The sequence below is a fragment of the Otolemur garnettii genome, unplaced genomic scaffold (genome assembly GCF_000181295.1).
Source record: "Otolemur garnettii isolate 467f Iridium unplaced genomic scaffold, OtoGar3 scaffold00019, whole genome shotgun sequence".
Classification (NCBI taxonomy): domain Eukaryota; kingdom Metazoa; phylum Chordata; class Mammalia; order Primates; family Galagidae; genus Otolemur; species Otolemur garnettii.
The window spans coordinates 24,253,921-24,268,266 of NW_003852414.1; the positions used below are offsets into that span (position 1 = coordinate 24,253,921).

Below are 14,346 nucleotides of genomic sequence, written 5' to 3' on the forward strand. Positions count from 1 at the left end.
TTTGAAGCAAGATTACTTGTTGCAAAGTATGGCATGGAATTATTTTCCAGATTCAACCAGCTCCGTGTTTCCCCTTAAAAGATGGATGTTTGGCCACTGGTTCTGGTGTTCTTAGTGGAATACACGTGTCTGTGTTTTGGGCTAAGAGAGAATAAGGTTTTCATGGTAAGAGTGTATGGCAGACTCAGAGGTGGAAAGATGGGCAGGAAACACACTTCCTACTCGACAGGCATTGAGCCCCACTTTATAAATCCTTCTCAAAACATGGGACCGAATCAATTATAGAAGATCTCACAGTCTTATTTCCTGAAATGTGCTTTGCTCAGACACATCTTGCCCCCAATTACATTTGTGTATTTCCTCCCTTCCTTTCCTCACAATTCCTTGGCCCTCCTTTCTCTTTCTATATTTGCTTCACACTGAGAATGAAACTTCATTCATTTCTACTCATTCAGTTTGAAAAATATTGCATTTTAGTTGGATTTGGTTGCTGTTAGCTTTCCAGCCAGCTCTGCTGCATTTATAAAGAACATGGGTAGCAGCCTTCACTCCTTCCTAGGAGAACGCGCCGTATACACAAATCCTTTAACTAAAATGAAGAAATGCATAATAAAGTCATTGCATGATTAAATACGTGAGCGTTTGCCTGGGGCATCCTGGACTCCTAACATGCTTCTTTTTCTCTGCAGAGCTTTGTGAGGATGACCCGCCAGAGATCACACACGCCACATTCAAAGCCTTGGCCTACAAGAAGGGAACCACATTAAACTGTGAATGCAAAGGAGGTTACCGCAGAATAAAAAGTGGGTCACCCTACATACGCTGTGCAGGAAACTCCAGCCACTCTTTCTGGGACAGCAAGTGCCAGTGCATGAGCTCTGGTAAGTGGCCCCTTTCATGATGACCAAGGGAAAGGGAGCCCACAGCAAAGACCGGGCCCGGTCTACAGGAGGACTAATTTTAGTGGTTCCCAGAATATTCATTCCCTAAACAAATACGAGTGTCTACCAGTTCAAAAACAATTCTAGGCAATGTGAATCCCGCAGACACGGCCTACGAGGTACTTATATTTGAGGCAGACATTAACACCAATAATTACTGAACAATTAAGAAATAATTCTAAAGTCTGGGCAGGGTGGCTCACACCTGCAATCCTAGCACTATGGGAGGCCAAGGCGAGTAGATTGCTTGGACTCGGGAGTTCAAGACCAGCCTGAGCAAGCTTAAGACCCCATCTTTAAAAATTAGCCAACGGCCAGGTGCAGTGGCTCACGTCTGTAATCAACCTGAGCAAAATTGAGAGCCTGTCTCTACTAAAATAGGAAAGAAAATAAAAAACTAAGAAAAGAGGATTGCTTGAGCCCAAGAGTTGAAGGTTGCTGTAAGCTATGATGCCATGGCACTCTACCCAGAGGCAACAGGTTGAGACTCTGTCTCAAAAAAAAAAAAAAAAAGAAAAGAAAAGAAAAAAAATAGCTAGTTGTTGTGGAGGGCACCTATAGTCCCAGCTACTCAGGAGGCTGAGGCAAGAGAATTGCTTCAAGCCCAAAAGACTGATATTACTGTGAGCTATGACATTACAGCACTCTACCCAGGGTGACAGAGTATTCTCTGTCTCAAAAAATAATAATACTAGGGTGGCACCTGTGGCTCAAAGGAGTAGGGCGCTGGCCCCATATGCTGGAGATGGTGGGTTCAAAACCAGCCCCGGCTAAAAACTGAAAAAATAATAATAATAGTAATAATAACAATAGTTCTAGCTCATGACTTTGTGAATGTACTGAACTGTGGACTTAAAAATAGTTAATTTTTTGTTATGTATGGTTTATGAAAATTTTGAAAAAAATAACAACAAAAAGTATGAATAGGCTGTAGAATATTTAAAATCATACCAATCCTAATGGGGGGGTCTCTGCCTCTCCATTAGACTGAATTAATTCATCAGAGACTGCTTTAGCTACTGAATTTTCCATTTTTAACCCTGAAATCTCCTCGCACAGCCCCGGGTCCCCACTGGGTCTCTCATTCACTCTGCAATGTTAGAAGGTGGTGGATCATGATGGCCTACTGGCCTCTTTGTTTCTGAGTCGTGGAGGTAGTGTTGGTCAGTGAACCTCAGCTCGCACGCCGACCACTGAGTTGGAAGCTGGCTGCTCTGCCGTGGCACCTTGCCGGCTTCCTTCCTTGTACTGAGCTGGGATCCTCTCCCCCACCTTACTGGGGTACTCACGCTCAACCCCTTCACCCCTCACCACAGAGAGGGCTGTCCTAGAAGTTCCTTTGTGCTGCCTGGAGATCCCATCCCCCTAGCTTCACCCATCACCCATCCTGAGCTGCTTTAGGGGATCTAGTGAGCTGTGGACTCAGATCCCTTCTAGTTCTCGACACATGTTCCCACGCACAACATCCACTGAGGGGATGTCAAGAAAGGCCCTCCCGTTGGTGAGATGTGCATATGCAGAAAGGTTTTCCACTGAAGATCTTTCGTCTCGGTCAGAAACACATGGTAGGCATTGTCGTTACACAGGTGACGACCGAGAGGCTATAACCCAGATACCACGAGGCACACCGTGGGCACTAGAGACGCTATTCTAGAGCGGATGAGCACACAGGCAGCATTTCCTTTCTTTCTTTCTTTCTTTCTTTTTTCTTTTCTTTTCTTTTTTCTTTTCTTTTTTTTTTTTTTTTTGTTGTTGTTGTTTAGGATTTGTTGAGGATGGAGCAATATTTTCTGCTTTAAGCATCTGTGAAGTTATTTGCTGCATTTCTCTCCTGTTTTCTAGCCCCTCGGCACAGAGCAAAAGGAGTCACACCCCAGCCTGGAGAGCAGAAATCGAGCACGGTCTCGGGAATGCCACGCCCCTCGCAGCCTGTGGACCAAGCCAGCCTTCCAGGTAGGAGCTGCGCCCCACACCTGCCTGCAGGCCGCTCCCTGAGCTGACTCTCCTTTGCATACAGATGAGGTTCCCCAAGGAGGGGGTCTGTCCCAGGACCTGCAAGCTCACATGTTCTGCTCCCCCTGCTCAGAGCGCCATGTGGGCACAAACCAGCAGGTGTCTGCAGGCTTCCCTACTGGCTCAGGAGCTGGCCCCCCCCACCCCACCCCCGCCACCAAAGCCAGCTCAGTTGGGCTCTAGAGCTTGGGGACTAACCCTGTCATGGCCTAACCATAGCCCATGCTGGGCCTGGCTAATGGGAGACACAGTCAGGGGCATGATAACAGCCCCTGCCCTCAAAAAACCTTTCCCTTGAGCATGAGACATTGAACCACAAGCAAAACTGTCTAGTCAAGGTGTTTCTTACAGAGCAGGCTCACATTATAAAATGCGAGTCTCTAAGCTCGCCCCAGCAGATGGGCTGCAGCTGAGCCAGCCCGGTTGCCTCTCACCTGCCCACCTCTGGCATTCCCAAGTCAGCCGTGCTCACGCCAGGTCACAGGGACAAGAAGAAACTGGTCGCTCTGGGAAACACGGAGCTTTCTGGGGACCTGCTGAATTTATGAGAGCCCCAGAGTCCTCTGGTAACTTTACAAACTTACACAGAACTTGATCAGGTGGAAGCAACAAGTCAGGGTGTGGGCAGAGTCAGTTCAAGTCACCGAAAAAGCAAGTCAAGACACAGAGGAGGTAGAGGACACTGAGCAATCACAGGGGGACATAGTCAGGCCCCAGGGCTCCCGGACCCGATGATGGGACTTTCTGCTGACAACTTATTTAAAATTAGCTTATGTTTATCTACAGCTCCCATCATTATTTTTTTAAAACCCACTCTGGTGCCATTGTCGCAACACCATGTTCTTCTCGCTCTGGCCCTGGAATGGCATTTCCAAGCCCATGTTTCTTTTGCTCTACTCCCCCCATACTGCCCTCCAGAACAGCTGGAGGGTTTCAAGACATCAGTGTGTGCCCCCTTGCTCCAGCCCGCTGGTTCCAGCTGAGGGTGCTGCACAGACTGTCTTTGTTAGGATGTTTTCATTTGAAAGCAGCAAACCCCACTCTGACGGGTTCAGACTGTGATAGATCATAGTGGCCGTCAAACAGCATTTCATTGAAACGAAAACTCAAGCTCAGTCACGATGTGCAGGGTGTGACACGGCGAAGCCTGCTCAGGGGACACTCAGAGCCCTGCTGGGGCAGAGGCTTGTCAGGGCACTAGCAGAGTTCGGGGACGGAGGGCCTCAAGGTCAGAGCTCCCGTGCAGCTTCGTGGTCTGGGGCCAGAGGGCACAGACAGCTAGTTCCTTACGTCCAGACCGGGTGGGGAACTCTGAGGTTGAGTCAGAGCAGGATGTGATCTCTGAGGCCAAAACTCCATCACGTGTGGGCTGCAGTTAGGTGAGTGGAAAGTTACTGAGCTTGGCAAGTTTTTGGAAGTCTTGGCAGGGCTCGTGGGACCGAGCGTCAGGCACGGCTTGATCAGAGACCCGCTCTGTTTCTCTGAGACTCCCCCAGCCTTTCCCTCCCCCTCCTTTGGCTTTGCCCCCCACCCAGCCTCCCACCATGGGCCTGAGTCGGCCACCAGCTGCCATCTGAGAACGTGCCCCCTTACCTCTCGTCACACTTTCTTGGCCAGATTAGCTTGAGCCTGCCCTGAGGGCTCAGCTGAGCCTGCCCTCTGCACTCCCATCCACTTATCAAACCCTCAGCACCACTCAGGAGCCCGCTCAGGTGTGTCCGCCCAGGGCAGCACCGTCAACATGACTCGCCCAGAGCCCAGGCCCCACTGGCGTCGGCTGCACAGCCACACGTGTCTGTCTCGCTACTCGACTGCCCCGGCCCTTGCATGGGTGATGGAGTCTCTGTGTCTACCTGCGTGGTCTGTCATAGTTGCTGGCACCACGTGTTGGCAGAATGAAAGAATGAAAGGATGAGAGAATAAGAACCAAGGTCCGGTGTCCAGCGAGGGGCAGCCGGCCTCACATGCTTTCCCCAGGGGCCTCCAGAACCTTCTTTCCCTCTGCCAGGTCACTGCAGGGAGCCTCCGCACTGGGAGCACGAAGCTGCAAAGAGGATCTATCATTTCGTGGTGGGACAGACGGTTCACTACCAGTGCATCCAGGGGTACAGGGCCCTGCAGAGAGGTCCTGCCCAGAGTGTCTGTGAGGTGGCCTGTGGGAAGACCAGATGGACCCGGCCCCGGCTCACATGCGTGGATGAAATGGAGCCCAGCCCGTTTCCAGGTAGGGCAGCTCCCTGCCGGGGTCCACAAGGCTGCCTTTCTCTGCCAGGCAGACAGGTGGAACCCCTGACCTCACCTACTGTGTGGCTTTGGAGAAACCTCTCCATCTTCCTGGGCATCCATTCTTTTCTCTTTCTAAAAACAATATACCAGATGGACCCTGGGCCCCTCCTGTACCCTGAGTCGGGGGAGCCAGCTAGAGATGGAAGAAGAGGCAGGGTCTGGCAAGGGTTCCACAGCCCCCCACATGCTGCCTCTCGTCTGCCTGGTCCTGAGATTCCTCCCTTTGCCTAAGCCACCGAGGTTTCTGCTAGTTCAAAGGGAAAGTCTAGCTGCCCACCCCACACATTTCACCTTTTACCGGTGACTGTGTAAGTCCACGATTGTGCAGGGATCCGTGTTTTATCCTTGTAATGCCCCGTCTGAGCTTTGCTTAGAGTGCAAATGTGCAGAGAAGAAGCTTCTCAAGTGCATATCTTGGTTCTGAAATGGTACTGGTATTTCAGAGGAACCCAAAGTTCCCTAGGGCGACCTGTGAGTGTTCCTGGTTCCTTGCTCACCCTCAGTCCTCGTTCCCCAGGTGTTCCTCTTGGGCCCTCTGAATTGCTCTCCCCCGACTGGCCTCCCACAGGCCAGGTCGCACCTGCCTTCTCCGTGTCAGAGGCCAGGCGGGGCAGGGCCCGCTGACCACCCTGGGCAGTGGGGGGAAAGCCATCCCTGTGGGTGTTCCTCCCTCATCCAGGGGTTTGGCACGATGTGCACAGTAGGGCCCATCTCCAAGTCACAGGGGAGACCAGAGCTGAGGGGGAAACCCCGGGAGCAAGCAGTGCTTAGAGCTGCACGGACGGCCAGGATCTGGGCTAGAACTCCCTCTCGCCCACACTATCCAGGTCACTTCAGTGCTTCCCAGTGGCTCTGGGGTGGAACCACATGATCTGGTGTCCCCAGAGATGCTCCCAGCCCTGTGGGCCCACCAGGGCGGGCTGCCAGGGGCCGGAGGGTAGGGGTGAGGCTCCAAGTCCTTGGCTAGCTCTTCACATCGCTGTCTCTCTCCTGCAGGTGAAGAGGCATTTCAGGCAAGCCCCGAAGACCTTCCTGAGATGGAGACTTCCTGCTCCCTCACGACAACAGGTATGGGAGCTCGGCCACCGCATTCTGACCTTCAGGGTGATTACCAGAGGCAGCCCTGGGCAGATGGGCAGAGGTGGCTGCAGTGCGGGCAGGAGAAGACTCCCAGGGGTCCTCCAGAGCAGGGGCAGGGTGGGCTGCCCCAAAGCAAGCCCCAGGAAGAGGGAACACGGACCAGGGGTGTCCAGGCACGGGTCTCCCTGCTCCCTCTTCCCAGACCCTCAGCTTCTGATCCATGCTGAAGCCCTGTTCCCTCCAGCCTCCAGGGGCCCTCACACAACCGTAACCTGAGCACCTCCCTCCCTCTCTCTTTTCACAGATTATCAGGACTATGCAGAAGCAGCCACAACCACAGAGACAGTCCCATTTACCACAGAGACATTCCCATTTACCACGGAGTACCAGGTGGCAGGTAGGTGGTGATGGTTGTGGACAGAAGGCTGAGATATGGGCAGGTTGGCCAGTCGGGTGGTTGAAATGACCCCTTCCCACTCTGCACAGTATTGACAAGAGTGAATGACTGGCCAGACGCTTGTGCCTCAGGGGTCAGGCCCAGGGCCCCACAGTGAGGCTCGGGCCAGTCCTGCCGCTCGGAAGCATGACAATCCCCCATGGCCTCTCTCAGGAAAAGAAGGCCAGCAGCCAAGTGGGCAGGGGACAGGAGACAGGAGACAGGGGACAGGCTTCCAGAAACCCTGCACTTGCTTCCTCATTGGGAGGAACAGGCTTTGAGGCTGCGTCTGCCTGGACACTGAGAGGCAGCTGCCCCAGAGCCTCAGCGTGGCAGGACAGGAAACCACGGTCACTTTTAAGAGGCATCAGTGTGTTTATCCCTTATCTCCTCATTTCAATACGTCCTTCACCGGGTGCAGGCCTTGCTCACGGCCTTCTTAAATGAGGACTGGCTTCTGAACCTTTCTAAAGCTCCTCTCCCCTCCAGGAAGGCCCCTGGGGAGGTTTATGTTCTGAGGAGGGGAGTAGACACTGCCTGTCAGCCTTGGGGATGGTCTCCACTGCCCTGGGGCCCGGCTCCACTGCCCTAGTGCCACACACAGGGCCCCTTTGCTGAACGATCTCTCTGTTCACAGTGGCCGGCTGCGTCTTCCTTCTGTTCACCATCTTCTTACTGAGTGGGTTCACCTGGCAGCAGAGATGGTGAGTCCAGCCTTACCAAGGAGGCGTGTTGTCAAAGAGCAGTGCAGGGCTGGCATGGTGACTCCAATCTGTCATCTCAGGGCTTTAGAAGGCCAAGACAGGAGGATGGGTTGAGGCCAGAAGTCTGAGACCAGCCTGGGAAACAGAGTGAGAACCCCCCACCTCTAGAAAAAAATTATTTTTATGTACCTAGGCATGGTTGCCTGAACCTGTAGTCCCAGCTACTCAGGAGGCTGAGGCAGGAGGATCATTTGAGCCCAGGAGGCTGAGGCCGCATCAAGCTGTAATCAGGCCACTGCACTCCAGCCTGGGCAACAGTGAGAACTTATCTAAGGAGAGGAGAGGGGAGGAGAAAGGACCCAACCCTTTGCCCAGGCCAGCCCCATCCCTCCACTGAACACTCTCAGCATAGGGAATGCACAGGGAACAGCCAATCACGTCTCCCCAAAGGGTCTTTCTGGAAGAATTAAAGCCCATAAACAGGAGAGCAAAGGAAACCAACATTCACTAAGTGCCCACTGGGCGCCTGGCCCAGTGCTTGTCTCAAGGCCATTATCATAGATTGTTTTCCCAGAAACCTTTGAAATAGGTATGGTCCAGGGAGATTCAATAGTTGGACAAGATTACAGGGCAGAGGCCAGCCCTGCAGCCTGAATCTAGAGCTCCGAGATGTCCCCGTCCAGCCCCTTCCTGGAGGGGTAGAGGGCAGCATCTGCACTGAGTGCTACCTGTCCTCGGTCCTCTCCCACCTCTGCATACACTCAGCATCCCCTCAGCCAGCGGCACCACCCCGCGTGGCCTTATTTGCCCTGAGTCATTTTCTCAAACCCGGGTGCTCACTAGAACAGCCAGGAGAGAAGCTTAAACTACCAAAACTTGGGTTCCAACCAGGCCCTCTCACGGCGGGCCCAGACCTCAGCATTCTTATTCTTAACGGAGGTAAAGTTTATGGTTTAACCATCTCAGGGGCACAGCTCAGTGGGGTCTTAGTCTGTTTTGCACTGCTGTAACAGAACGCCTGAGACTGGGTAATTTACCAAGTACAGAGACCTATTTCTTACAGTTCTGGAGACCAGGGGACCCACACCTGGCCAGGGCCTTGATGCTACGTCATCCCCTGGCAGAAGTGGGGAGGGCAGGAGAGAGCTAGAAAGCCAAACTCTCATCTGTAAGGAACCCGCTCCCTCACGAGCAACACAGTCCAGTCTCCAAGGCAGAGCCCTCAGGGCCCACCCTGAAGTTCACACTGAAGTGGTTACACTGGGGCTGAGATTCCAACACTGGGGACAAGATTCCAACACAGTCTTTGGAGGACACATTCAAACCACAGCCAGTGGCATTTTGTAGGCTCACAATGTCGTAGAGTCACCACCATCTAATTCCAGAACACTTCCACAGCCCCAGAAGGAAACCCAGCAGTCTCGGTCCCTAGCTCCCCAGCTCCCCAGCCCCTGGCAACCCCTCCTTGATTTTCCATCTCTGTGGACTTGCTACTCCAACACTCCATGTCAGTGCAATCAGGCAGCCTTTTATGCCCACGGCGTTAGTGCTTTGGAAACGCCCTTTGGATGCATTCAGTAATATGCACCTGGCTCTGACAGCCCTTCAGTGCAGATTCAAACATGCATCAGACTGAACTTGAGGGACACAGAGGGATGACCAGTGAGTGTAGGGGAGGCTGCGCCCGCTGGCCTGATCAGCTCACTGCCCTCCGTGTGCATCAAACATCACCATGTGCCCTGCAAGTAGGGACAGTTTTGTGTCCACTGCAAAACACCTATACATAGGATCAACTGAGGTGTTTGCTCAGCACAGAGGACTGGCCCACCCCCAGGGTTTCTGGTTGGGGTCTGAGAGTCTGCGGGTTCTCCAGCAATGCGGATGCCGCTTTTCTGGGGAGCAAACTCCGAGAATCACCCCACTAGGCTGACGGGACTAAGACTCGTGAGACCGAACCTTTTCACAGGAAGGCAAGTCTTACTGGGAAAAGCCGATTTCTCCCTCCCTTTAAAGAGCGAACTGCAGAGACCCACTACTTCTCTCTCTTGGTGATCTGGAGGGCATTCCCCACCCCAGCCAGAGTGAGGTCCTGCCAACCCTGAGGGTGAGTGTCCTGAGAAGACGCAGATCAGCCCCCACTATATCAAAGCTCTTACATCCTCCAGTGAGCCCAGCCAGAGAGAAGACAGATCACATGCCTTCCCTTGCTATAATGGCCTGGTGGCCCACAGTATACTCCGAATTTTCTTCCTGCATTAAAAGATGAAGTTATTGCAGTGCAAATGATAAGACCACCAGGGGAACTGGTCATGTAGCTGGCCCTGCCCATTCGTCCAGCTGTCATTTTAGCCATACACGAGCTGACGTGTGCAGAATGCTCCCGCTTTGTGGATACCCAGTCCTTCCTCGTACCTCGCAGGAGTGTTTCATTTGGTAACTTGAAACCAACAGCCTCAGACAGCGATGACAAGGCTATTTGAGAGTGGTAACGGCTCAGTGTTCACGTCAGGAAACAAAGAAACGCATGAAACTATGCACGTTCCCACTAGGTCTCCCAGAATTACGATCTTCCAGGAGACTCCAACATAAATCTTGAAATGATCCCCCTAGTCAAGAGTTTGTCAAAAATCCTTCTTCTTAGAATCTAATATCATCAGGTAGTGCCCTCTTGTGGCAACAGAAATCCTGCATTTGAATTACTAAATGATAACCATATGGGAGCCAGAGAGTTTTGCTTGGGGTTTTTTGTGTTGTGTTGTTCTGTTTTGTTTTTTAAGCAGTTACTATGAGCCAATGATATGCCACAGCAGACTCGCACTGGCTCGTGACAGCAATAGTTAAATCTTCAGGAGTTTAGTAAACTGATTAAGCACAGCCATCGTTAAAAATTAATAATTCAATAAGTGATAGTCAATTTATATTTAGTCAATTACATTAAAAACAAATAATTATATTTAAAAAGGCAATAAATGCTTAGAACTAATCATGCCCTAATTATTTTGTTGCATTTTACTACTGTCTTTGCCCCCAGGGTTACTTATACTTGCTGAGTCTGTGTGGTAGAAACACTGCACGGTGGTGGCTACCACGCTCTCAAGTTCATATGCAGTCATGTCACAGTGAGAGTATTTACACCAGGGAAATAGGCATCTTCCAAGAGCTGTTTGTTAAACATTCCCCCCACACCTGTGCTCAGCCTTGTCACAGGGCACCTTTGGGCAAAATGGGAAGAAACCAGATTCTCACATAAGCTAAGTAAGGAGTAGAAAGGGTCTCAAACCATACCATCCACTGCTAGTGGCCACTAGCCATCTGTGGCTATTTAAATATAAAGTTAAAGAAATTAAATAAACAATTCAGTTCCTTGGTTTCATAGACCCATGTGGCCACCCTACTGGACCCCAGAGTTACAGAAGGCTTCCATTGACTCCAAAGTTCTGTAGGAACTAGGAGTTTCAATTTACGCAGATCACTTAGGACATTAGTTATTGTTATTATCCATGTTCCATAGTTATTATCTTTCAAGTACCTTTAAAAGAAAAATTACAGAACATGTTCTAAGTGCCAGGTGCCCAAAGATGAATACACCAGGGAGCCTGCAGACTCATAGTGGAGAAGAGGAACAAAAATACTAACTTCAGATGAAATTTGTTAAAGCCTGACATTGAGGCGGGCTCAGAGCAAAGAGAGAGGACCCTACTTGGGAGTTCAAAGAAGGCTTTAGAAATGATGGTGCCTGAAATGCATAAAGCCAAAGAGAGGCAGAGAATGGCATCTAGGCAGAGGGAGTGTGAAGAAAGGTTAACGGCTGTAACCTGCATGAGCACTTGTATGTGGGAGAACTGGGTGCAATGGTGGCACTGATGCTGTGCCACAGGGCTGTGGTCGTGGAAGAGGCAGGACGTAGGGCCAGGCTGGGGATCTTAGAGCTCAACCTGAGGGCAACAGAGAACCACTGAACACTTTCCCTAGGAGGCAGGCTGTGACACTGGCCATTTGAATGGTCAGGCTACAGCACCGAGGCTGTGTGTAGGTGGGTCAAACAGTGGTGAGAGGTTGACTACATTGTGATGGAATAAATTCACAGAGGAGATGATGACAGCTCGCAGTAGGAGAAAAAGAATCAAGAAACCCTTCAGGGAGGTCAAATAAGCAATATTTGTGGCTGAGCAGAAGTGAGGGTTAAGGAAGGTGGAGGAGTCAGGGGTGACTCAGATCCTGAGGGACTGAGACCAGGGGCCCATCAGTTGAGGTTTATGAAGCCAGCTGCAAGTCACCTCTGGGAAGCCCTCGAGCCTCAGAGGCCTCCGTGTCTGTGGTTGGGGTTTTTTGGGGGGCGGGGGTGGTTTCAGGAGGGTGGATTTTTGCATGTTTCCTAAAAGGGGAAGTCATGTAGGAAGAATGGCAAGTAGGCCAGGAGTGACCAGGCTCTTCTCTCTGTTCTGCAGATGGAAGAGAAGCTTGTAATCGACAATGTCGGTGTGGGACCAACAGACCTTAGTCTTAGGACCTAGACTCACATTCCACACCTAAGGTTACAACCAGCGCATCCCTGTGTATGGGAGGGTATGCATCCAGAGAGGTTTCCCAGCCGGGAGAGAATTTACTTATGACTGATCTATGGGGCAGCCACTCAGAGATGCCTGAGGGTTTTTGCCTTGTCGGGACTCTGGCTAAGGTATAAAGCTTTGACACAAGGTTTGAAGTAACAGATACTCATTTGGAACAAGGCTTAACTTCACCTTTGGTGTAAGGAGTTTAGGTGTCGTGAGATTTTGTATTTTCCTTAACAACTCCCAGGTGTCAATGTGGGTGATAGTGGGGCCCTGTAGCCACCATATCCTAGAATGAGAATTAAAGTGAGGATTTCAAATGAGACATGGTGTCTCATGCCTGTAATCCTAGCACTTTGGGAGGCTAAGGTAGGATTATTTGAAGTCAGAAGTTCCAGACGAGCCTGAGCAAGAATGAGACCCCATCTCTACAAACAAATAGACCATTAGCTGGGCTTGGTGGTGGGCACCTGTAGTCCCACAGCCACTTGAGAGGCTGAGGCAGGAGGATCACTTGGGCCCTGGAGTTTGAGGTTGCTGTGAGGTGTGATGACACCACAGCAGAGCCATGCTATAGTCCAAGGCCTACTCGGCCCCCACATCCCTAACTGCCTGGCCTTGGGGCCAGCAAGGAGAGGGGAGGCTTCCCTGGGCTGAGAACCACAGGGCTGAGGCTTGGCTTGGGATGGAGAGACCTTAAAGTCAGATGTCAGCATTCAGAAAGGTAAAGGTATTAAACCTTACCTTAAAGGGGATGGAATTAAAATTAATAGGTCACTTGGGTCTGAGGTGCACTGCTCTGCTCACACTGATCTAGGGGGGACCATGCTTTTCTTGGTGTCCTATTACACGTGGTATTGTTATGTCTCTACAGGAAGAAGAGTAGAAGAACAATCTAGAAAACAAGAACTTCTAGGTAAGAAGCCAAGAACAGCCAACCAACGGAAGCCAGGAACTCGAGCAAAATCGAAGAAGATAAACCCTCACCAAGAGGTGTCTCTGGGGATCTCTGGGTTTTAGAATGGTCTGAAGTCACATCGCAGGTCAGGCCAGGCCAGGCCAAGCCGGTCACTAAGCTAGCTCTGTGCTATCACCGAGTAGGCTCTGCCCACTCTACACAGTGGTTCCAACATCATTGAAAGAAAAGGGGGAAACAATCAGAACTCTGTCCTATTTCCACGTGTGTGTGTTCATGGACACTCAAATGGTCTGGAACTCTCCACGGTGTATAGAGAAAAGTAGCCTAGGTGAACTTCGTCCCAACTTTCCCCTTTAGGAACATCAAGTGAAACCCTAGAGTACTAATGCAATTAGACACAAGTACACACATGTGCACACATGCACACACATGCATGTGCACATATACACACACAAGTGCACACACAAGCACACACATGCATGTGCACACAAGTACACACATGTGCACACACAAGCTCACACATGCATGCATGCACACAAGTACACATGCACACACATGTGCTCACACACACGCACACATACAAGCACACATGCACATATGCACACAGAAGCACACAGACACAGGCATACACACGCACGCACATACATGCACACTCTCCCAACCCTGTGTAACTAGGCCTGTCCTGGTGAAGGCCCCCAGCCCCTGGTTGACCACCTACTCTCCAACCACATTCCCAAATGCACATCCTTTAAGAACTCCAGGGCTCCAAGTCAGCCTCCTTCCACTAGGTTTTCTGTTTTGAATCTGTGAGCAAGAACAGAGGCCAGGGCGGAATCGTCTGTGGGTGATGCCAAAACAGGCTAACCAAGCCCTTGAGTCCCAGTGTCAGGAACAGAAGGATAAACTGGGTCCCAGGCAATGAACTGCACCTGACCAAAACGTTTTAGCTGTACAGTAGCGGTAGGCGTCTTAAGAGTTTGTTTCTTTGGGATTGCTGTAAATGATGCTCTGGACTTGGCCTGCACTAACTCGATGTTTACGGAAAGAGACACAAGGTGCATTTGTGTATATTCCCAGTAGTGCTTAGAAACCCTGAAAATGAATGCACACATTCAGTGGAACTCAGGAAGAAAAGAAGGCGTGAAGGGGGGGGGGGGCTGGAGGGAGCCGATGCTGATAGAACGTGACCACGGGAGGGGGCACACAGGGGTCCTCAAACACACGGAACCGTTCAGCACATCAGAATCATGGGGCCATGTGGTCACACGGACGCGGGGCACCCAGGCCCCTGGGTCAGCAGGCGTGGGCAGGAGCCCGAAACGCCACATTTTTGACAAGCATGCAGGTGATGCTGACAGTGATGCTGCTGGGACCCTGCTCGGAGAACTGCAGCCTGGCCCCTCTGCACACCCGC

At 51.2% G+C, this 14,346-nt stretch overlaps 1 protein-coding gene across 1 annotated transcript; it reads left to right on the plus strand.

Moving 5' to 3' along the window:
• The first annotated feature begins 531 nt into the window (after positions 1-531).
• Positions 532-12,912, plus strand: IL2RA (interleukin 2 receptor subunit alpha). Its single transcript, XM_023511327.1, has 8 exons — positions 532-535; positions 690-881; positions 2,784-2,894; positions 4,963-5,178; positions 6,237-6,308; positions 6,625-6,717; positions 7,394-7,460; positions 12,888-12,912. The coding sequence occupies exons 1-8, from the start codon at positions 532-534 to the stop codon at positions 12,910-12,912; spliced, it is 780 nt and encodes a 259-aa protein (XP_023367095.1).
• The last annotated feature ends 1,434 nt before the right edge of the window (positions 12,913-14,346 follow it).

Excerpts from the sequence above, each read along its gene's own strand:
- IL2RA (XM_023511327.1), top strand. Across the intron at positions 5,179-6,236 it reads GGAGCCCAGCCCGTTTCCAG|GTGAAGAGGCATTTCAGGCA; the intron begins GTAGGGCAGCTC and ends TCTCTCCTGCAG. Across the intron at positions 7,461-12,887 it reads TTCACCTGGCAGCAGAGATG|GAAGAAGAGTAGAAGAACAA; the intron begins GTGAGTCCAGCC and ends ATGTCTCTACAG.